This window comes from Metopolophium dirhodum, chromosome 7, assembly GCF_019925205.1.
Source record: "Metopolophium dirhodum isolate CAU chromosome 7, ASM1992520v1, whole genome shotgun sequence".
Classification (NCBI taxonomy): domain Eukaryota; kingdom Metazoa; phylum Arthropoda; class Insecta; order Hemiptera; family Aphididae; genus Metopolophium; species Metopolophium dirhodum.
In genome coordinates this window covers 30,284,224-30,309,408 of record NC_083566.1, presented here as the reverse complement: position 1 = coordinate 30,309,408, position 25,185 = coordinate 30,284,224, and the positions used below count along the sequence as shown (strand labels likewise).

General features: G+C 36.6%; 1 protein-coding gene across 4 annotated transcripts in view; it reads left to right on the top strand.

Annotated features, from left to right (window-relative positions):
- LOC132948409 (LIM/homeobox protein Lhx2-like) overlaps window positions 1-25,185 on the top strand; it is a 102,115-nt gene that overhangs the window by 57,985 nt on the left and 18,945 nt on the right. For all 4 annotated transcript variants that reach the window (XM_061018848.1, XM_061018850.1, XM_061018847.1 and 1 more), the window contains one exon: window positions 21,494-21,601. In XM_061018848.1, coding sequence (XP_060874831.1) covers window positions 21,529-21,601 — 73 coding nt within the window. In that variant the 5' untranslated portion in view covers window positions 21,494-21,528. The remainder of the gene's footprint in view (window positions 1-21,493; window positions 21,602-25,185) is intronic.

Below are 25,185 nucleotides of genomic sequence, written 5' to 3'. Positions count from 1 at the left end.
TAAATTATTATATATTATTATTATTATACTTTATGTACCGGTACCGCGGTATAATAGCAGCTAGCGGTAGTAGTGCGGTGTGCGTGTCGGGCTTTTAATTCCGCAACCATTGTCCTCGCGGGCGGCGGCCGTTCGAGTACGGCAATTTGGGGACCGCATTGTGTACACATAATCGAATTAGCCTCCGTATGTATGTGTATATATATTATATATGTATACACACACGTGGGTGAGTGTGTGTGTGTGTGTCGAGCACGTGACTCTCCGCCGCTGCGCTCTTATCGCCGCCGCGCCGACTGCCCGTTCGGCGGCGGAGATGACTCACGACGGTGGTTGGAAAATTTTTCATTCGATAAACGGCGGCACGCGGGGCGACGTCGACGATAAAATAATAATAAATAATAACGCATAAAAAAAAAAAACGGACGTGGAAAAAAAAATTTCATTCTCACGCACCAAATCTACTCAACGTGCGAATTCGAAGTGGCGATCGCGCGTGCAGCGGTGACCCCCCCACCCCCTCACCACGGACAAACGAGTGGTAGGTACACGAAAACTCTTGCAATTGTTATCGGTTCGCGTATACAATATAATATTATAATATTATTATTACTGTAGTTGTAACTGTTAGATGGAAATCGATAAAATAGCAACGATTTAATATAATAATTGGCTCGTGCAGACTGCAGCGTTCAGTGTTTATTTCCATAATCGTCGTCGAGTGCCATTACTGCCATTATTGTAGCGGTATATTATTATTTTATTTATTTTATTTTATTACAATAAACGGGTTTGAAACCCTTTTGAAAATTGTACAAATAATTACATAATTACCGTAACCACAATAGTACTCGTAATAGATTAGTAAACTAAATTAAACATTTTTAAAAATTAAGATAAATATGGCAAAATTAAATCAGGAAGCATGAAGCTGGATTAATATTAACAAATTAACATATATATAATATGGTATGATACAAAATCGATAGAGGGTTCCTCTATCGAGGATATAATGTATAGTAATAATATAATATATTAATATTGAATAATATGAACCTATATATAATATTAGATGGAACGTTCCATTTTTTTTGTCCGTCCGTCCGTACGCAATATTCAAACGAATCTTCAACCCTACACACTATAATATTATTGCTGATGAGTTCGTAAATGGCGTTATTTTTGTTTTTCACGTTTGAAAATATGATTATATTATGATAATATTATATATTTATATAATTCATTACCATCATATTATTATGTACGATAGTGACCGATACGTGAAATTAAATCTTCATGTAAATATAATACACATGTACTGACGTACATATTATAATATATATTATATTGTAGCTATAGTAGGCTGTATAGTAGTGTAAAGGTTCAAACATATAATATGTCAAAACAAATATTGGATTTCATAGCGCGATGGTCCGAATGTCCGATCAATTGTGTGCAGTGAAAATTTGTTTATTTTTCGGTAAAAGTTTTTGGGTGGTTTTCCATAACGTCGTCATACGTCGACTCGATGCGAGACCTAATAGACATAATAGCTAGGTAGATGTTTTGTATAATACGTTTTATAATATTATTTACTTCATGATAAATAATAACTATTATTTCAAACTGTGGAAATTTGACATTGTCACAGACTCGCGGAAAACGACATCGTATTTTACCATCGGTATCGAAGGCTATACGTACATTATTTTATTTTCAATCAATGAATCCGTTTATTTTATGCCATCTCTATATTTTTTATTTTTCAAAACTAAAAAACTATTACTATCCGATTATCGATGTTTTGCGGATAGGTAATGATAGAATCCGTATCAGACACGCAATGTATATTCCTTACACCGTCCTAACCTAACCTTCTATTTACTTACCCCTTCAACTACATAATGATGCTTGGAATTAATTTATAATTTCAATAATAAGATTTTGATTAGTGAATTACCTACATAATGGTGTATCTATATAGCAGAAATGTCGGTAATTTGTAATTACACACGAATATAAGGGATGGTCGGAAATTCGTCTAAATTGAAACCGGTGTATCGTGTATGTGAATATGAAGTGTTATTGTGTTAGTCCCACAAACTTTTTATATAATTTTTTAAGCAGTATGAGTTGGCATATAGGTAAATCTGCACCTCTCTCTCACCATAGTAATTTGTGTGGAATTTTCCGGAGACCATAAAAGAAAACTAATTTTGTTTTAAAAAAACATTAAAAAACACGCATAAATTATAATATACAATATATTCATTGGGTGTACGATTACTTTTTTTTTGCAACGCTCCTAAACGCGTACGAATGCAATCATTTCTATCTTATTTATACCGAAAGCTAGTCAGTGCAGGACCTAATTTTCAGTGGATTATTATTATTGTATATTTATATACTTGAGCAGATTGCACATGTACAAAACAATAATAAATACCAACTATTGTTGTTCAACAAATATTACAGTTTTAATTGCATTAAACAGTTATTGTTGTTATAGCACCTATATACATTGTTTAATTGCTAAGCATTTATAGTATACGCCATGTATGATGTATTTCATTATTTATAATAAGACATTCGTTTATTAAAATATAATTTGGATTTCATACATTTCACAATATTAATGTTATATTGTGTGATAATTTAACATATTTTGATGAAGGTTAATTAGTTAATTTTACAAGCGTGCAATATCAACCCTTTAAATATGTTTTGTAACAAATCATAAATTCTTAACACTAACTTAACTCTATGCTAAAACTACGAAACCCTATATATAGTTATTTCTTACCTGTTTATATTTATGAAAATATACACACAGTTGTACCTAAACTTATGTATAAACTTTTTCGCTAATGGACGAGACCGTCTCATTAACAAAATTAGTTTGTTAATAATATTGCAATCTTATTTTACGTTTTGTGTAAGTACAGAATCAGCAATATAATCTTTGTTGATTTGAACAACCGTTTTTTTTAAATTTGAAAAACCCGTTGGTTAAGGTAGCAATTAGTTTTGTTTATTCAAACAATATTGTTATATATGTTTGTAGATCACTAACGAAATTAGTTTGTTGATATAACAACCATTTAGTGTTCCTTATTATTATATTATTACTGCGCACCATTCATTATACATACTACATAAGTAGATAGGTACATACATGCAAATTATACGTATAGATTATAGTTTCTTATACAGTTAAAATAATAAAGTTCTCGTTATAATTAAAGTGAAAGAAATATTAATCTATTATATAGATCCTAAAGATCGAGATTGAATCGCTTGCGTGCGTACATTGTACATATATATTTTAAATTAAAAAGAGAAACTTAATTTTGTCATATTTAACATACCTTTTATATAATATGTATAATAAAACCCCCCCCATGCACACATATTATGTAGATCATTTAGTGAATCTGGTATTGTATTTATATATAAGCTTTCGTTCAATATATCAACCGCTAGTGACGGCCGAATTAATTAGAGTACCTACTTACCTATGTAATATGTATGTATAAATTATGTGTGCCCATAATGCATATGTATCATATATATAGTTTCTCTGTTGAGATTTGAATACATTTCGCAATCACATCGTAAACAAAACGCATGTCGTCAACTCACCCACCGTATGTATAGGTGCATTCGCGTATTATTCATGTAATCATTTCCGATACAATATATTTATATATATATATATTATTGCAGTGTACTTAGATTTATATATAATACGAAATACGTGTTTGTGCGGTTTGCACGCGTTAAATATACTGTGCCAGTCGTATGCGTAGGATTATTATTAACGCAACAGGTGGCTGTAATCGATTTTTTCGAAAATTATACCCGGGCATTAGCGGTCTTTGGAGGCCGATATACGTGACACAGTGTCTGGTGTTTTTAAATTTAAACACATAATATAATTAATATAATATTATATTATGTATATGCGATACGCGTGTATATACAGTGTGCGTACGCCATGTATAAAGGATTTCGACTTTCGAGAGTATTTGGTACATTATATATATACAGAGCGTATGTACGCTGCAGTGTGTTGAATATATAATGTGATTATTAATTTTTTTTTCACCGCGCACGGTCGGTTTATCAATGCTATTATAGGTATTGTATTCGGTTTTCTTCTTCTTTTCCTTTGGATCGAAGCCAATAACACTGCGCATAGCCGCATATAGTTGCATTAGCGTTTAAGATTTCAAGTCACGCGCACAATCCGTACTTGGGGATTTATGTAACGCGTCATGTGCGCGTAAGGAAGTATAAACGCAACCCGCACGCCACACACACACACACACACACACACAAATACACATACGCACTACACAGTAGTACACACATCACATAATACTATATTATATATACACGAGTTGCCACTACGTCGTACGACAATATGTCGTACCTATATATGCGTATACGAAGAATTAGAATTCGTTGCGTGCCATATAAAATGAAAAAATATATCATACATACAAAATTGGAAAAAAATAAATAATATATGGTACGCTCCTCGCCCGATAAGACAGCGGCGGTGAACACGATAATATGACCGGGTTTACGCGAACGAAACGACAATTAAACCGCGCACACGCGCCTTATACGCGTATGGAAAAAAAGTTACAACCAATAATGAAAATGGGAGGAGCAGCGCAAGATGTGAGAGACTTGAGGAGAATAGTAGAAGAGAAAAAAAAATGGAAAAACCTTTCGTCGTTTTCTATGTTACTACGTCCGTGGGACGACGACTTTTACCGCACGTCGGGCGGATATAATAATAATATAGCGAACTGTCTCGCCGCCACTGTCGCCGGACAACGTGTGGAACAATATTATATACCTAACTATATACCTATCTGTGCATTTATAAACGATACCGGCGATGACGATTGCTGCAATATTGCATTATATAGCTGCACCGCGGTGTATCTGCCCCGCGGTGACTTAAGTATATGTTATTATTGCCCACTGCAATGTCAATATATTGTTGATGACCGGTCGATCGCGGAACAATCGACGGCGGCGGCTGAAACTCGATTTTAAGTGTGCTCTGAAAAAGGCTTATAACACGACGACGGCGACGGTTTACACGACTTCGATATGTACCGCCATCACGTATTCTGATTCACAAATTCCCACGATTATCGAGTATATCATCGTCGTTTCGTTTGATCCGCGTAACAGATTGGTTTATAGTTTATTTTTCTATTTAATGTTTACATATATATACCTACCTAAGTCATTGCATGTCGTTTATATATCAACAGTATGATCAAGCTTATTTTTTTATATTAATATACCTATTTAATATCCATTCGATGCAATGTGTGTTATTAGTAACCGGAAAATAAAATCGCGCCGTTTATAATAGGTATAACAGGTATTTAATTGATGCGGTATATATATATTATAATAAACTATGATATTGTCGTAAACTACAGCAGCTGGTATATTCGTATATAGCTGTTTTTTAAATAAATTTGATAATTGAACGGAACACCGTATTCCTTCATATAGGTTAATAATAAAATTATACTTTTTTGTAAACATTAGATACACTTCTCTTGTTGACGGACATGGATTTATCTGCACACTCGTCTCTTATTTCGTAGGTAATAAAATATATTAAACACGCGTAGATCGCGATTATATCTATTATTAATTATAATATACCGCGGGGCGACTGGCGAGTGTAAACGATCGGCTACTACAATAATAGCTGGACGGATAAAGACGAGCATATCGAGTATAATGCACGATGATTGTGTTTGCGCGTGTCATAAATGACCTACATGGCTACATGTGTTAAAAATGGACAGAATATATAGGTTTTGAAGCAAATATAAAAACCGTAAATGAAAAAATAAATACTGCAGTTAATGTAGGTACGTCGTGTCAGTGTATCACATTGCGGCGTGTAAAATGTACCTATATTATAATATACCTAACGCCGAATCCTTTGACAACACGTCACAACGAAACCTGCAGCTCACCGTGTATTCAACAAACGGCTATATATATACATAATCCCATCATACGAGTTATATCGCGAACGTCGGATTAGTAAATTAAAAAAAAAGTAATTAGGTATTACGGCGGCGTGGAGTGGTTATAAATTGGAAATATCGATGAGGAGGTCGAGAGGAAAGAACACACGGCACGGACGTATATCGTCGTCGGCGGCACCCAAGTCTCTCGACCGGCAACCAAGTTAATTGGACTGTTCGTCTGTTCGGATAGCTGAATGCCCACGTGATTAATGACGACAAAATCGCTGGTCCTTCGCTCGACTATTTGTGTGTACCTATACTCCGTCGTCGTGATAATTATACGAAACGCACTATAATAATAATATTATTATTATTATTATTATTATTATTATTATTATTACACGATTACCCGCGCTATCGGTTAATGAATATTATACGCCGCGACGGACTAGAATTGTTCTCGATTTCGATATCACGCATTATAATACCTATATGTATATTATATACGTCATATATTGCGCGGTTAATAGGTTTTGGGAATGAGGTTTTCCGTTTCGTCGACTGGTGGACGGGAAATACACCGGTGGTAGGGTTAGTAAAATATTTCAAGGAAATTAAAATATATTATAATATGTATATAATATGTGTACATACGCTACTTTACATACATATACGTACACAAAAACCAGATTAAAACGTGACCGTCTCACATGATTGGCTTGTTCCGAATTCCATTCGGGGAAAAAAAAAACAATTTAAATGCTTTAAGGTTGCACACACAATGAGGCCCATTGTTTGGACACGATCTTCGTGTGTAATAGGGGAAAAAGCGGCGGTGGCAGTGGCGAGGGAAAACGATTATTATTATATTGTGTGCAGTGTCCGCGCCGAAGCAAAAAAAAAAACACTCGCGCACACACACTGCAGCAGCTAGTATGCACGGCGGCGGCGGCCCCGTAAATTGTTTTCGGATTCGTATATTTTATAATCGAACTAAAACTCGAAATTAATTCATAGGGTTAGTATACACACACTTCACATGGTGGTCGTGTCCCAGTGGACGGGGGAAAATGAGTCCGGCAATCTCTTTTCCCACGGGCCCCCCCCCCCTCTCTCATCATAACGACTAGCGTACTGCAGCTCGCCTCTCGCCCACCTCCGGACCCGCCGGAATATTAATAAATGCATTTTTAATACATCGCGCATTGCAGCTGTGCATAAGTCGATTTTAACACGATGTATATCCAATCTGCGTATTATATTATAATGTGAGGTGTACTTAAGGAAACATTTCGCTTCCTATGTTAAGTTTATGGCCTGTAACAATTGATTTTGTACTGCAATATACGAATTTTTCCGGCGCTAAAAATGTATAATTCTCTCGTAGTACGAGATAAATATATATAATATTAGCATTTGATACTTTGATATTACAAGTATATGGTATTATACAATATAATTATCATGATTTACGTGTTATACATAATTGTATAATAAACCAGCAATCAGGTACCTGCAACATGTTTAAACGTGTATTAAAAAATATTTACATATTATAAATTTACTATTTACCCAATAACTCTTTGGAAATGCATGCGTATTTATACACTTTGCAGTTTTCAGCGAGCTTATTTTCGAACAAAATCCGTGTATTATTTTTTAAATTCTGAGCGATTGACAAAGAGAGGATTGATTGCATTGGTCTTAATATAATGTGATTCTTGTACATCGAACGTTTTTGTTTGGTTTGTATAGATACATTGAAAAAGTAATTTTAAAATCTTCTCAGACACTGAAGTATCCTTTTATTTTCAACGATTAATCGGACGGTGATTAAGAGTCTGCTGCAGTGGACGCGGGGAAAACCACTGCAGCATCGTCTATATATAGAAAGGGCGTGTATCCCGCACGAGCCTCTCAAATCTCAATTGTATCAATTATATTAATTATTGCAAGTGCGCCCGCCCGTAATCCAATTACACGGAAGAGAAAAAAAAATGCAAAGTTCCCATTTTATGGTTATTATATTTTATGTCCATTTCCTCTTTTATATATTATTCATTTGTTGAACCTTAAGTTTTCAATTCAACTAATTGGTTTGTTTGGGCGCGCGTGCGCGCGTGCGGTTCGCTTTGTTATCCGTCTCGCTTTTGTTGAACACAATTTTTATTTTTATTCCTCTTTCCGCGTTCCTACTGCAGCCTCTCCCGCCACGTCGTCGGTCGCGCCCATAGACCCCAAAGACCGGCGCCGCGGAGAGAAGAGGAACGGAGAAAAACGAGTGGCGGCGGCGGAGTACCAATTAACGTGCGCTGAGTGGGCTAAAAGTTAGCTCTTTAATAACGACGATAAGTTTAATTGTTCTCGATAGCCACCGCTGCCGCCGCCATTGACTCGGGATGGATATATTTTTAAGCGAAACGGTTTATACACGCTTATACTGCGCACCACCATCGCCGATTTTCTTTCTAAACGGCAATAATTAAAATTAAATAAAAAATTCTCAATTATCGTAATTATGTAAATACACACAGATATATAATTGTATATACCTATGTATTATAGGCTCCCGCAAAGCACGGCGGCAGCAGAGTGTTCTTATAATAGTACATATATATATATATATATACATTATTATTATTGCATTTTACGGTCGTCGTTAACCGCCATTGTATACACGCAACGATATAATAATAATAATATTGCGGTCGTTTTTCATTAACCGCCCTTTTTAATTCATTTCGCGTAAAACCCCGAACCCCCTTCAGTTATTATTATTATTCGGCTCTGACGCCACGCTTGTTTTTACCATAATTTTACCGTCATATCACATTACCGCGTCGCCCATCACGCAGACAGTCGTCACCGCCGACTTTTCGTAATTACAAAATTAATATAATATACGCAGTTGGATTGTAGGTAGGTATAAGCCGTTGACTGCATCCGGATTCCGTGGGTAACGACGAAAAAAAAATCATTTTTGTCTCCGTGCGGCGTTTCAAATAAATCGTTTTCAATTAGCGTAACGACTTTGGTTTTCGGTGGATTTGGTATACGAATATATAATAATTATAGTTGTACGTACTTTGTTCACTTTGACCGTGTTTCGGGCGTGTGATCAATTACCACAATACGACCCCGCTGCGTCGACTGTGTCTGTTCCCGTTTCAGGAACGCGATGTCCGGTGAGTCTTTTACAAACTTATCGACACATATAGGTAATTGCGTTTTTGGGTAAAATCAAAATTCCTACTTTGTTTGCTTCTTATGAAACGCGTGCACTCACAACTGTATAACAGAACTGGTGCAGACCGCGCGCTCGGTTACTGGCAACAATATTTTTTATCAAAAAAGAACTATTAGTTACATAATATTGTAGAGCAGAGGCCGTGTTGGAGGAAGGGACGCGCGTGATCCCCATCCGGCCCACCTGGTATGTGTATTAGCGCCTAAATATTTATTTTTATTTTACGAGATCGGTCGTTGAATGGTTTAAAAATAAAATGACATTCCTTTGTCCACTTGTTATATATATAGACGTAATGCGTCTTGTCACATTTCACGCCTTAAAGAGTTGTTTGCCCCGATGTCTGCAGCGTTTTCATCAATCTTACAAACTCAACTCCTTAACAGTTAACAAGGTGTATGTGTATATTCCAACGAGTAGGTACATAAATATACCGAAGGGCCATGGGCGTTTTTTCGTTCTCCTCATAAAGCCAACACCGGGAAACGTGTAAGTGATTCACTCCATATATATATATATAGAAATATAAGTATCCTGATTCCGAATAGTCGAGGTCCTGAGTTCATAATACCGTCATATTATTACCTGTGTGGCTGTGTATATGCTATTAATACGCGCCCCAGTCATTATCTCGTCGCGTTTATTTTACATTTAAATTAAGTTATATTTTAGAATGTCTGAAAATGTATGAAAATCTAATTCATCGCACTTTGTGTAATAAACTTTGTTACAGCACAATTCTCATTAATAAGTAATCCCTTCCCAATTAACCCATCAGACCCTAAAGAAAATAAATTATACCTCTTAAAAGAACTTCGCCAAGTTGATTAATCCATTCAGTTTTTTGAATTAACCTTTTTAAACTCCGAAACAATCTCGTCAGGAAATCCTTTAATCGTGTTACGGAAACTTATATTTTAGTTCCAACGTTTTGATTTACTATTAAATACATTTTCGGCTTTGCTTATTTTATCAAGTATAGTAGAAATTTGCACATAAACATGTTAGTTAAATTCACTTTGTTGTACGCTGTACATTATAGTTGGCGGAGTATAACGTTCAAAACGAAATCATGTTAACTGTATTGACATAATGGAGGCATTACTCAACATAATTTAGTTGATGGGTTTGCGCCGCGCCGCAGTATATAAGAGGTAAATCGATTCGGTATAACTTGATATTTGCGGTTTACCAGTAATTTCAAACCCTCACGACAAATTTATATGATAAATTATAATAAATTATTGACTTGTAATTAAATAATTTTCAAACCGATAACGATGTCGATGTTCATCCTGGTAAAAAGTACCAAACTTGTTTATTAACACAATATTATTTGTTCCTCGGCTAATTTATTCGCCATAATTTTAGTTATTATGTATTTTATTTCCAAGTTTTGGGAGCGATTTCACTAGAAACGAGTTATAACAGCGGCTGATGCGAAGCTTCGAATCCCCGATATCGATGATACAATCAATGTATGTGTGCATATGTTGAATACTAATAGCTTATCTGAACTGAATCACATTTATTTATTTTGATTATGTTATTTCAATATTCGTAGAACGTTTTTAGTTGTTATACTTTCTAATGTTCGATTTCTTAGTAGCATAAACTTTAGGTAGGTATATACTCGACGTATAGTTCTAAAAATATGAACTGCCTGCAGAGAACGGGTCGAGTTACAAGAATGTGAAAAATAGTTTTGTTTTCATCGTATTAATAGATACCGCGTAATTTTTTCGTTACCGAGAGTAGATTTTAATAAGTCTGTCTTTTTAATTTATTGTGGATATGGCCGTAGAAAACATGTCATAGCATGTACACGGAATATAACATAGAGTAATAATATATTATATAGTGTTAAACGTTTATGAGATTTTTGTCGTCACACTTTCGTGTGTCGTTAATTCGAACTTTCGGTAGCCTCGCTAAGGTCGACCTTGACACATACGACGTACTCTAAAACCATCCAGAATAAAATATTACCCAATATGTCGGTAACAACTAATAATCAGTGGTGGCGTAGTTATAGCAAGTTTTCGGGTGCCCAATTTCACCAAAATTAATTTCAAATAATTGATAATGCCATTATCGCACGATAAAAACTATAATATATTGTATAATAATTCAGTTTATTAATATACATTTATGAAACTCTTAGTACCTACACATTTTTTTTAATGTATATATTTTATGTAGGTAATGTCATAGATAATGTCTACATCGTTCTCACCAGTCTATTGCGATCCCGAGAAGAACACGCCTCTAGTAAAACATAAATGTCAAAATAATGTTTAGGTACGATGATCGTATAGATCAGTGTGACTTTATGTATAATAAACTATTCTAATTTATAATTACGCTTCTCTACACGTTTGCACTCAATCTTAAACAATAAACGGTATGTACCTAAATGTGCCTATCATTGGTAACAAAAACAGAGAAACGATTTACGAAAAACGGACGACAGTAAAAACGTCGTCATGTCGGTGCGCGTGTATACAACAATATATACATATAGTATTTACCTACGTGGTCGTGTATATACATACAATGTGTGTGTGTGTGTGTGTGTGTGTGTGTGTAGGTAAGCGGCGGTCGAAAAACCGACCCAAAATGTATATATGCGTATATTTTATTTATTTATTATTTTTTTTATTTTTATTTTGTGAAATTGTTTCCGTTTTTGACAGACAATATCGCGTTATCGGTCTCGGGACAGTTTCGAAATTGCCGTGCCGTATAATATACCTCGCGCGCACAAACACACACACACACACACACACACACAAACAGCAACAGACCAACGCACTCCAATCGAATTCCCAATTTTCCGCGCGGTTTATCCTGGGGATGATAGCGGGCCGGTCCAGACGGAAAATTGGCCGTTACACATATAATATAATATATATGTATACACACACGCGCGCACCCACGCACGGCCTTCCGCCCGCATCGCCGCCGGACAATATCGTATACGCGTATATACAACCCGTGTTCTTTCTCAATCAAATCGCACACTCTCCTCTGCCTCTGCCCACCCGACCGTCCAGCCGTTAACCCCAAAGTCGATACACGACCTCCCCGCTCGGCCGTAGATGAAACGTTATGTTCCGGCCGGAAACGCGTGCGGACGGACAAACCGTGTACACAATATAATATAATGTTATACTATATGCAGTACCTCTACGTCTTTCGACTACCCACATACCTATATAATATCACCTGCACGGTTTAAGAATTATTATCATTATCGTCACGAGTTGCGTTTGCGAACTAAAAATTATTATCATGTAGGTATATCACTACTATAGGTATTATGCGCGTAAAAAATATGACAGGTCGAAAAAATCAAAAATAAATCACAAACCGCCTGCTGCCGTCGTACGCACGACCTGCGTAGCATATTTCACATGATATCTATGTGCGCATCTATGATGAGCAACCCGTGACTAATTAACGGACGTCATTAAGATATTCACACCGGTCGGAGGCGGAAGTTTGAAACGCGTGCGTGGAGGCGGGCCTTCGCACGAACGCGATCGTTTTAATAATAATAATTTAATGCCGCCGCGAATAACACGCCGATTTTATTATTATTATACTCGTTTAGCGTCGTAACCTAACGCTGTCGGCAGGCAATTTTTTTACCTCTCGAACTTGTTTTTCAAAACTGCGCAAAATTGTTGCATTCCCACATACGCTGCAGTGACGCAGTGTGCACTGCAACTTGTAACGTGTGTACAATCATCTCCACGATTATTGTGTCTGGACCATCCTATACGGAAGTCCCTCGACCGCGATTCCCCGTATGTACCATGCATCTTTTGCGTTATAATGTACAATAGGATATTATATTATTATTATTATTATTATTATTATAGTTTCAAGAAAGTTGAGGTATTTAAATATCTAGGCGTTAACATATAAACAGCAACAACAATATGCATGATTATGAAATTAACGATCGAATAGCATGCGGTATAATCGATGCTAGTATACCGTAATGAAACTGCTTAAATCGAAACTTCTATCACGCAACTCAAAGACACCATTGTACCACAACTATTTACGACCAATAGTCACATACGCGAGTGAGACTTGGTCGCTGACCACAGGAGATAGCAAACGTCTATACATACGCTACCTTCGAAAGGAAGGTGCTGAGGAATATATATGGCCCAAGACATAACACATAGTTGCAAGCATACGAGAGAAGAAAAAAATCAAGAACTACAGGAGCTATATTACAGGCCAAATATTATATCATATATAAAATGCAAACGTCTAGAATGGTTTGGTCATGTCTGGAGAGCGGACGGACAAGTAATGAGAGAAGTGCTAGTTAATAAAATAAACAAAAAGCGTCCGATAGGGAGACCAAGGACCCGATGGGTGGATCGTGGATGTCGTGGCTCAAGACATCAACAATATAAAAGAGGACTCGATCTTTGACGACGCATATGACAGAGAGAAGTGGAGAGGTTTTATGATGGCAGCGATGGCCCTTAATGGGCCGACAAGCTGATGAGGAAGAAGAAGAAGAAAGAAATTACATTGTAATGTGTGATTCTAATTATCGTACATTTTTAATATTCCCCCGGAGTACCAATCGCCTGCGACTAATCGACGAAAGACGAGTGCAGCGATGGATATCGACATATCGATAATATTGTAATGTACATGGCCCATGAATAACTATATATTATTAGGTATTATATAGGTATCGTTGACTCGCTTACTTGAACATATTATTATTATACGTTTTAAACTGCAGTCGTTAAAATCGTACTTTTTTACAATCGATTAAATAAGTACCTACTACGTTTTATTCCGAGCGTTGTTCCCTAACTTTGTAATAACTCACTGTGGTGGTGACATAGTGTATTGTTTTCTTTTAGGCGTATAAATAAATCGGCATTGCAGATAATTTATAACGCATTAGGACGTAGATATAATGTTCGTTTTTTTTCCACTGCTTTTACTCGTCGCAGCGCGACAATAATATAATATTATGTCCAATGTTCATATTTCATTTGTGTACAGTCTATAATAGACTTCTGGACGTTGGAATGCCAAGAACGATGGAGCGTTTAAAATTTTAAATATCTAATATAATAATATTATGGTATACAATATTGACTTATGTGGTGCGATGTGTATAAAGTCGTAATAGTCTATTATCCATATCAATATTTTCTAGATCTTGTCGCTTTGTAATTTCGGGAATTTTTAATACACCTTTCGATAAGGCTGCGAATATAAACGATACAGATATAATATCTTCTGTGCTATAGTATTATAATTATAGTCGTATGACATCCATCAAATTATAATTGAAAAGTACGTCATCTATTCACGAACGAAATGAACTGAATACATAATGAATAATGCGCAGGCAGTTATAATAGAAAACACATGGGCTCACAATATAATATTATACTTTATATCTATAAATAATAAATACAATAACAGTATAACAATTCAAAGTAAAATAATAAAAACATATTAAACTGCAGTATTAGTGTAACATAAAATAAATTATTGTTTTATCAGACTTGATTTCATTCTAATAATAGGTAATGATGAGAACTTTTTTACTACTAACCTATAGTATAACAATTGAATACATCGTATTGTACTTTTTTATTTCAAACGATATTTTAATACTTTATATCTATAAAATATACCTATATAGGAACGTGGATAGTATAAGAATATATTTACGGCTTCCCAAAAGCTCTCGGTCTCACCCGCTAAAGACACGGGAAATCAAAATCGAATCCGATTGGATGGATTGGCTAAACTCGAAAAGGTTCTTTTTTTCACCGTCGTCATCCCCCACACTTCGCGCACAATGTCCGCGCCACTGTTTCCGCAGCTGCAGAAGTGTATATAGTCGTCTTCTTAGGAAACCCAAACGAAAACACGAAGCTTTTAAAAAGCTTTCGGGCATCGGAATTTGCGTAATGACGCTAAACTAATGTATCGGAGGTAATAAAACGGAGGGGAGACCAACGGCGGCGGCGGTGGCGGCGGGGCGAAAGATAAACACAGAACAAGAGAGAGGCATTAACTATAAAAGTAAATGGAATCTTTTAACGGAATTCGAAAGTATTGGATGTGACAGGGACGACGTCGCGCGCGCACAGTGTAAACCGGGCAGAGCGGTGGTATAGTGGAAAGCGAGATAGACGATGAGGCGACGACGGTGGTGCGGAGTGCCGCGTGAGAGACGGAGAGAGAAAGACAGACAGACAGACGGACGATCAGAGGACGGGACGGAAGAGAGTTTTTCTAATGCATTTCGCATTTTGTGTGTGCAGCGGACGGCGCATTAACACAATGCCAAAGTGGAAAACCCGTGTTATTCTTTTTAGAAGCGTCTCCGCGCGCAGTATACTGCAGACTTATCTCCCGCCGTCGCCGCCTCCCCGATACACACACACACACACGCATATATATATATATTATATACACTGTTTTAGACTTTAGAGATCGGGCTCATAAATAAATGGAACCGGCGGCAATATCGTTTAAGGGGAACGACGTTCGTGTGCGCACACACACACACACACACACACACATACGAGTGGTCGTAGCGTACAACTTCTGTGAAGAGGCGGGTTAGGGAAGGGAAAAAAACCGCAAACCACTCTACAAATTAATTCTGGGGGCTAGGAGAATCAATACTCCCCCTCCCTCCTCCCCCAACAGTCTCTTTCTATCCGTTCACACATACACACACACACACACACGCGCGCGCATTCGCTAGCTATGTCTTTCGCTCTCTTTTGGATTGATTGCCTCGGTGGAAAAGCTATTTTCATCAACGCTAATGAACAATACGAATGGGTTTTCCGCCCGGCAAAAGCTTTTACGACGAATGAGATCTTCCGCCGCCCGGACCACGGGAGAACGGCGTGCGTATACGTGCGGGCCGATGCGGGGGTGGGTTAGCGGGTGGCGTGCGCGAAACGTGTGCCGGCTAATTGTGAATTGGACGCGCGAGCGGGACAGCATAAATTTGATCAAACTGACGCTTTTAGTGGGATTACCAATAATCCCGTGTAATATTCATTGTTCCCTCCCTTCCTGGCGCCGCGCCCTCGTCCCACCGGCACGCAGAGCCGTTTGCGTATCCTGCTCGTGCTAAACTCATTAATATATATACACACACACACACACACACACATTGATGCACACAATGCTGCAAGTGAGTGTAGGTCGTAGGGTAATTAAATTTTTTTTAAAATTACCGATAGTGTATCGACTAATTTTGAATTCAATTAACCGTGTACCAATATATTTACGCTTGTGCAATAGAGATATAAAAATAAAATAAATAAATAAAACATCAATATCATCCACATCCGGTCGCTGCAGGTCTGTTTCCCTTCCGCCGCCAACGCGAACGAAATCATTTCCAGGGTAATGATAAATTATTTCCCTCCGGTGTACGTCAGAAATCGTCTTTAAAATAGTATGAATGCATACACGTTACTGCAGCCGTGTATATAGAAACGTAGGTACCTATGTTGTAAGTAGGTATATGTATTATAAATATATATATATATTATAGTGCTGCGAGGAAAACACTTAAACAAATTGGCCAAGTTTTCCGAGTATTTTGTTTGGCCTCAATTACTTTTATTACGTAAGACCTTAATATAATGTTTTTCGAAAAATGAGTTTTTATTTTGTCACCATCAATCATAGGTTATATTAAAAGTTAGAGGTGATGGATGATTTATCGTAGAAAATTTGGTACTATTTTCATCTAATTATTATTTTTTCCCCGTACCCGAATTGTGTTCTTATTTTTACACATGGTTTATCATCACAATTCGAATCCAGCAGAGTACAAACTGCAATGTTAATTTACTCTTTTAAAATCAAACGATTTTGGTTAGTTTAAATCTATTTTTGAAACGTCAATCTTACCTGTATTTCAAATAACCAATCGCACTCGCAATGCGGCACACTGCTTATTAGCATAGTATACGACGAATGTATTAATTACATTTTCAAAAACCTCAGAAAAATTTTTACACATAATTAAATACTGTAAAAAGTAATAAGTATTAATTAAACCCAATAATTGTCAATAAAAATAATATACACACGCGTTTTTGTAATATTTAATTGGTATTTATGTACCTATGTACTTATACCTATACGTATACACACATTAGGACACTTATACATATAGGTACATACATACGTACATACATGTCCATGTGTACATAACGAATTCTACCCTTTTTTGCATAGTCTGTACCCAACGGCGTTTCCGTCGCTAATTTCCGGTTTTCCCCAGTTCGTTCCGACGGGCTCCTATTCCATTTCCTCTTTTTTTTTTAAATCCCATATTAATAAAGGTTCCATCAGATCGATGAGCCTTGAACAGAATTAATAACAGTCAGCGAAATTTAAACATCACAGCGGCCAATGCGTACGTCACTATAAAATTCATTAAAAAAATGAGTTAGTGGATGGCGGAGCAGTGAGGGAAATCCAATTCCATTATTATTATTTTTTTAAATTAATCGAGGAAACCCGGCGCCATTGCTGTTGAACACCTAACACAACTATGTAATGTTTAATTATAAACATTTCATTAACTTTTAAAAACCTAATGGCTTTTTTTCGGATTGTTCGGAATCGACGGGCTGGTGGTTGTGGGGGAAAAGCCGCCGCGGTGCGTCGGCAGTGGCGGTGCTTTCATCAAAATTATTACTGTGCTTTAGGGAGTCCGTTTTTTTCTGTTATTCATTAAACGAATGATACATCAATTTTATCCATTGTGCCGTTTGTTTGTTCAGTAATTTCCAAAATTAAACAACCGACAACCTATACTATATGCGCGCCGGCACCAAATATATTATTCTCGCCTCTCAGCCCGGAAACGGGGAAATTGGTTTCTTAAACTCTAAACTAATTTAATTTCGTTTCTTGATTGCCGTTGGTTAGGCCCGATTGTTATATTATACGGTGAACTGCTGGTGATTTATTCAAAACTACCCCGTATATAAGTATACGTGATTTTAACACGATAATTAGGAGTCATTTATGGAAGTCTGCGTTTTCAAATGGCTTTTAATTCAATTCAAATGCCTATATACGTCCATATACGACGGTGTCTGTTAATTGAAATATTTGTTCCGTCATTTTCTAACTTATTCGCAATCTCACGTTCCGTTTAATTATTTCCCGCAATTTCCTTTTGCGTTACGCATAAAGCGCGGAGACGGATTTTAACTTTATTCCATACCATCTGTTTACCGTTTTCGAGCAGTGGGCTGGTGGCTATTGTGTTCCTAAAAAAAAAAAATAATAATAAATAAAAACCCATTAGACTAATTTAGTGAGCCCGGATGTTAATGACGATGCATATTTATTTTTTCGTATTTATGAATACGCCTAAATCGGAAACGAACTCATTTATCACAAGTGTATTACATTGAAAACTATTTTAATGCTTCCACACAATAAAAATTAACACTACACCATTCTGCTAAGGTTTTTGGTATTAAAAAAATGTAAAAACACTTAATTTTATTCCATAGTTCTATTATGCTTATTTAGAGTTGAGACAATTAATTAAACTACCAAAACATAATGCGAATACAATCAAAAAAAAATTATAATAATAAATACCATTTACAAATATTTATTTTTCAAATTTAACTTTATTCTAAATCCAATTCAATTAAACTACCCACAGAACATTAAAGTGTTTTTTTTATAAATAAGTTCGAAGTAATATTACCTTTTCAACAATTTTACTTTTAGGATCTAAGTAATTAAATTTTATAAATCCTACCGCATAACAATCAAAACTTAGTTCTCATTACATTAAGAGTTTTTTTTTGAGTTTTGGTAACTGGCAAGATCCATTAAATAAAAACCGTAGATTAAATTTAAAAATGAAATACTCCATAATATATATTATTAATGCGTATATTATAAAATGTTTTCGTTTCATTTTAAGTTAAAATTAACTACCTATTTAATAATTTATCGAGATAAATATTACAGTATATTTTTTTTAAATAAATGTAAAAGCGAAAATATCCAACCCAACAAATTTGGATAAGACATTTCTTGCAAAGTGATTTAGTAATAAATGTTCAAAAGTTTGAAGGCACTATAATATAAAGCACCGTAATCCAAATAAACAAAACAATGCGGTGTAATAGAAACGGTGTGAGTTTTCACGGTGTTAATTCACTATTTCACTGTTGGTTTTATTTTAAAAAAAATTCGTAAAAAAAATATAAATTGAAAAAAAAAATAAAAAAAATTGAATACAATCGAGCGCAAAGTTGAATATAAGTCTTTCTGTTGGAGTGTTTACGCATATTCGTATGCGGGTTAAGTCTGTGAAGACGAATACGCATATAGGTATTTCGTATACTACATAAATATAATATATATTCCGTTGCAATCTACTAGAATGATGTGTCTGATGACGTGGAGAAGCAAGGAAAAAGGTCGAAAATTGAAAATTCACATAGGATTCACATGTTATTGGTGTGAGTGGGTGGTGGTGAGGGGGTGAGGAGTACCGCGTTTTATATAAATTCTCTGCTGATTGAGACGAAGCGGGTAAAAACACGTTTCTCAAAGGACGACCTAATTGTGACGATTGCCTATCGGCCGCCGCCACCGTCGACAATGAACCGTAATGAAACGATTGCCCTTCGCTTCCGCCGAAAAGGGACTGTTGATTGGGTTCAGGAGACCGTGGATAAACCATCAGCTGCAGCACTCTATCCTTCCACTCGTCCCCTCGCAATGGTCACCCATCTTGATTTTTATTTTTATTATTTTCGTCGTAGTCGTCGTTGTTATTGTTGTTGTCGTCATTACGTATTATTATACAATACATATCATACAAATACCTACAACCATCGAATATGTTCCGAACTCTGCAGATATCAGTATATACTATATTACACTCGTATATAGTCATGTGTATGTGTACGCGTTCGTCGAATATATTTATAATATAATAACCTACGAGGGGTGGGGGGAGGGGGCGAATCCGTTGCATAAGGGAGTGCGCACCGAACAGACCGTGAAAAGGTTTTCTTTCATTAGCCGTTCTTAAAAATCCGATTTCTTTTCTATAAACGTATTTATACACACACACGTATGTATATGTAATATGTATTATATACATACCCATATATAAGAACCGCCGTGTATGCGTTATACATACATATTATTATAGGCATGTGTCTATGTATGGATAAGTTTTGAAGAAAAATATATACATATTTGAATTTTTTTTTCGCACCGCACACAGCTAGTGTAATGGAGGTGGTAGTGAAGAGCACGCGCATACGTGATTATAATGCGGTTAGGTTTTATGTAAAGGCAAATGAAGCAAACGAGTGTTCGGTTCGCAATCAGCGGCGGCGCGGGGGACGGCCGAGGAAATACCGACGCCCGTCGGTGGTGGTGAATTGGAGTTGATTGAGTGTACCATCGAGACGTGCCTTTTTGTTGAAATAAAATGCGTTCATTATATTGCTAACACACACACACACACACACACACACACACACACACACACACACACACACACACACACACACACACACACACACGCATATGCGCGTGCGCGCACACACAGCGCAGACAGACACACGAACGTATGGGGGAAAAATTGCTGCCGGGAAGGTAAAATAATATTGGTCTTTTTTATTTTTACTTTTTTTTTTCGTCGGCGAAACAGGTGGACAATTTAACCTTAATACGAGTTCTGCATAGGGAATCACTGCGAAAACTTCTTTTTTTTTTAGCCCCGGGATTTCTTTGATTATTTAGAAGTCGGGAAAAAGAACTTCGTGATTATCAGCACGTTCTCGACGAAACGTTAAAAAAAATAAAATAAATCCTGAGATTTAACACGACGTTTTAATAATAATATATTCTCACGATGGAGAATTGGATCGCGTATGGATCTATATACCTATACAGTGCAGTGTGTGTATATATAAGGTACACTTCCTATTCCTACTATGTATACGCGAGTTTTTATCTACCGTTTTATAATGATCGTCGCTGTACCATTGCCGTACTACTGCTCTACAGTTGTATAAGGAAACAATAAAACACAGTGTAAAACCGTATACGATAACCTATGTTTTTTCGTTCGTCGTCATTGACTGCACGCCGTGGCTAACAGTTGGTATATTTTTAACCGTTTCAGATGGACACCTACTGCTGCAGCAATGGACGCCCGGGATGGATGTCCGTAGGAGAAACGCCGTTGTAAACTGTCCGACTGGTGCGACGATGTTGAACATTGTAGAAAACGGTAAGTCACACGTGAATATTAAAAATCAAACCCCGCCCCGGTCGCGCGGTGTACGTATAGTTTAGTAGCAGATATATTATTATATATACATATACCTATATATTTATATGGGTATGCGTATATGTTTATTGTGTGTACAACGTATACATATTATATATATATATATATATATATATACGGTAGCAATATAGCGTTGCTGCAGTATAGTATTATAGTCGCGTGTCACTCGTAAAGAATGAAAATGGAACATTTCTGTTCCATAATGCATCCGACGTTAGGAATACGGGTGTTAAATAAATCGTGCGCGCCGAAGAGTAGAAAATGCGCGGAAATGAAAACCGACCGTTTTGGCCCTGGGGAGGGAGATGAAGAAAAAACGACGGGTTATTCCTTGGGCGGCCATTTTCCAAATTGAATATGTGTGTAACAATACATAACCCTTTGTTTTGCGTCCGTACATGTATACGCGAATTCCCGATCGGAACCCGACCCTCTCCCGCCACCACACCAAACCCTCGGCGCCGTCCAAATAAATACGTATATATATACGCGTGCTATATAATATGCTCTCTCCAAAGTTTTTTTCCACCGCCGTTGCAGTTCTCTTTTTTTTCCTCTCTATCCTCCCCCTCACTCTTGGATTTACAACCTACGGGATTTCGGGTACACCTATTTAGTGTTCCGGCTGCGGAATTATTAGTTACACATCGTGTCGGTGGTCGGAGGGGTGAGAAGGCGGCGGATATATAGAATCCACAATGACACATACACACACACATGTAATTTATATAATGATATAACCGATACTGCACTATTAGTAAGCCACTATTTATAATATGCTATACTATATACATTATATATTTGTATGTACCGTTGCGCACATATATACGAAGTGTATTAGAAAAAATGTCTCTCATCTGTCAAATCCAAAAGTCGTCTCCGCTCCAAACGTGTCTGTAAACCGACAACGTCCGGCCCCGGCATAAACGAATATTGAAAATCCCTCGATATTAAATTGGCTCTGTGTGAGAAACGGTTATATCCGCTGCGTTCCATATACACATTTAATATTCTCCCATCTCCCGGACGACGCGACGGCGATGACAATATTATATACGCGCGTTCCTACTGGTCTTAAAGGTCTTCTTATATTTATATATATTATTTAATACGTATGAGAGTAGTGGTATAGTAATATATTATAGGAGCGTGTGCAGCAGCAGCAGCGCGGATGAGGTCCCCTACAATCCATCCAAAAGTCATTTCTGTTATTATTAATTTTTTTTTTTTCATAATAATAATATATTGAGAAAAAATAGCTCTCCGCCGTTCGTGTTTTATTGAAAAAATATATAAATATATTTATAAACCCTTAAACCGAAGAATGTTCCTTCGATAGTAAATTGTATACGCGTTGGTCGGAAAACGCGCTTGGTTCCCACAGAACATAAATTTGATACATATTAAATAGACCTAGTAAAGAGAGAGTGTACTGCGTGTGTATACAGTTTAGAGTTTACGCTTTAGACTATGTGTGTAAGCTGCAGCGGTGTATGAATGGAAAAAAGTTCTATTGGTCGGCTACCGATTGTATGTGGCGTGAGTGCGTTTATAAAATACGTATGTGACTAATGCATTACGGTGTGTTCCGTTTTGGAGACGTATATAAAAGACGAGAGAAACATACATTTTGTCACACTTTTATTTTCAACGAAAAACAAAAAAAAAAAAAAAAATAGAATGTTCGTCCTATAATAGGGCTATATTATGTTACTATAGCTAGGCGAGGTTACACGACGAAAATCGGATCTTCTGTTTATTTTAATGTTTCTGAACAATACCGTATTAGCATAAAAATATCACTCTTTGACGTAAGCAGTGAATGTTGAAACGTTTAACGCTATTTATTTTGTTTAAAATGAATTGTTTTTTTCTCAATCTAGACAACACGTAAGGAGATTTGAGTGTATTATATCTAGTTTAGATGTATCTACGTTTGATCTTATAAGTCCGTTTTTCTCTGTTAACTATTTTTGTTTGTGTTTTTTCTTGTTGACGTTACGCGTAGAATTTTTATTTTCCATACGCGTCTTATATAGTTATATCTCGACTGTCATCGTCTTGTAACACGCTAAAAAGTCGTGTAGTTGGAAATAAATTGCGTCGTTAGTCACGTTTTAGTTTCATAATTATTAAAAGCCCTCGTGATAAAAATATTTGTACCGTCACTCGAATCGTATACGTTTAAATATAAACACACGGTTGTTTGTATCGAAGTTCACGAAAGTATCTGTTTCCATTGGTAATATTTGATTGTTTAAACAGAAATGAATACGTCAGGGAAGAGTAAAATCGAAAACGATTAATGTGTTATGGGTTTTGATATGTTTTTGAAAGCACACAGTACGTTTTATTCCGTTTATTAATATATATTATAGCTACACCGGGAATCGAATAGTTTTCTCGAGTTAACCAAACAGACGACAGCCAAACCAATTCATGCATATATATATGTATTATACACTCCTCCTGGGTCTGCGTGCGTCGAACAATATTTGCTCGTCTTTCTTACATGCCACCCCGTTAATCATGTGCTCCCATTTGTACATTTTCGCAAGTAAACGTTGATAAAGATGAAAAGATATTTGTTCAGGATTATTTGGATCGACGGGAATGGTATATATATTATGTTGGCCTGTGGGGATGCGGTAACAACTTTTTTTAATAGATCTATAAACGCGATGACCTCGATCGCCGGCGGCGTCTTTTATTTGGTAGTTCTGCGAAAATTCGAAATTTCTATATAAATCTGAATAACCATTAACCATAATATCGTTTTACAAAATGATCAAACGGACACGTGTGCGAACATTCGCGAGTACCTATATTTAGGTTGTGTAAGTATTATTTGTTTTTTGGTACACGTGCACGTGTGATTTAATACATCTCTTCGCGATCCAGCTATTAATCCTTTATTTTAAATAATAGTTTCAAAAAAAAAAAAAAAAAACAACACGAAAACATTGCTGGAATATTTGCGTTTCGACACGTAGCCAACAACACTGTGTCGATTCCGGGGGAATTTTCGAGGACGCGCGACCGATTCAATTTTCTATTCACGGCGCGATGCGCAGTCTGGTGTAAATAAATCGATCTCGCTAAGTTAATAATAATCCGGCAACAACACGCGTCCATTTTTATATACGACCGTAATGCTATTACGTTATTATGGCCTACGGGCGACGTTTAAATCGATGCGCGAGCATTAGAAGGCAATAAGCGGAATTGAACACAGTGTGCCACTCACTCGGACCCTTATATTATATAGATATATGTATCGAATTATCCTTAGGGAGATGTCCGTTTTCTGCAAACTTCTACTGTTTTCTTCGGGAGTTTTTTTTTGAAAAATCGAGTTTTTAGAAAGCGGATGACACCCCGGGGAATCCCCCGTTGAATGGATTATAGGCAGGGCGAAGAAAGTCGGGCGTTCCTCCCCGCTCTAAACGGACAGCGTGCCCGGACACACCTTCCGAATGACAAATAACCTTATAACTGTCGGCCCACAAAACGTTTTTCCGTGT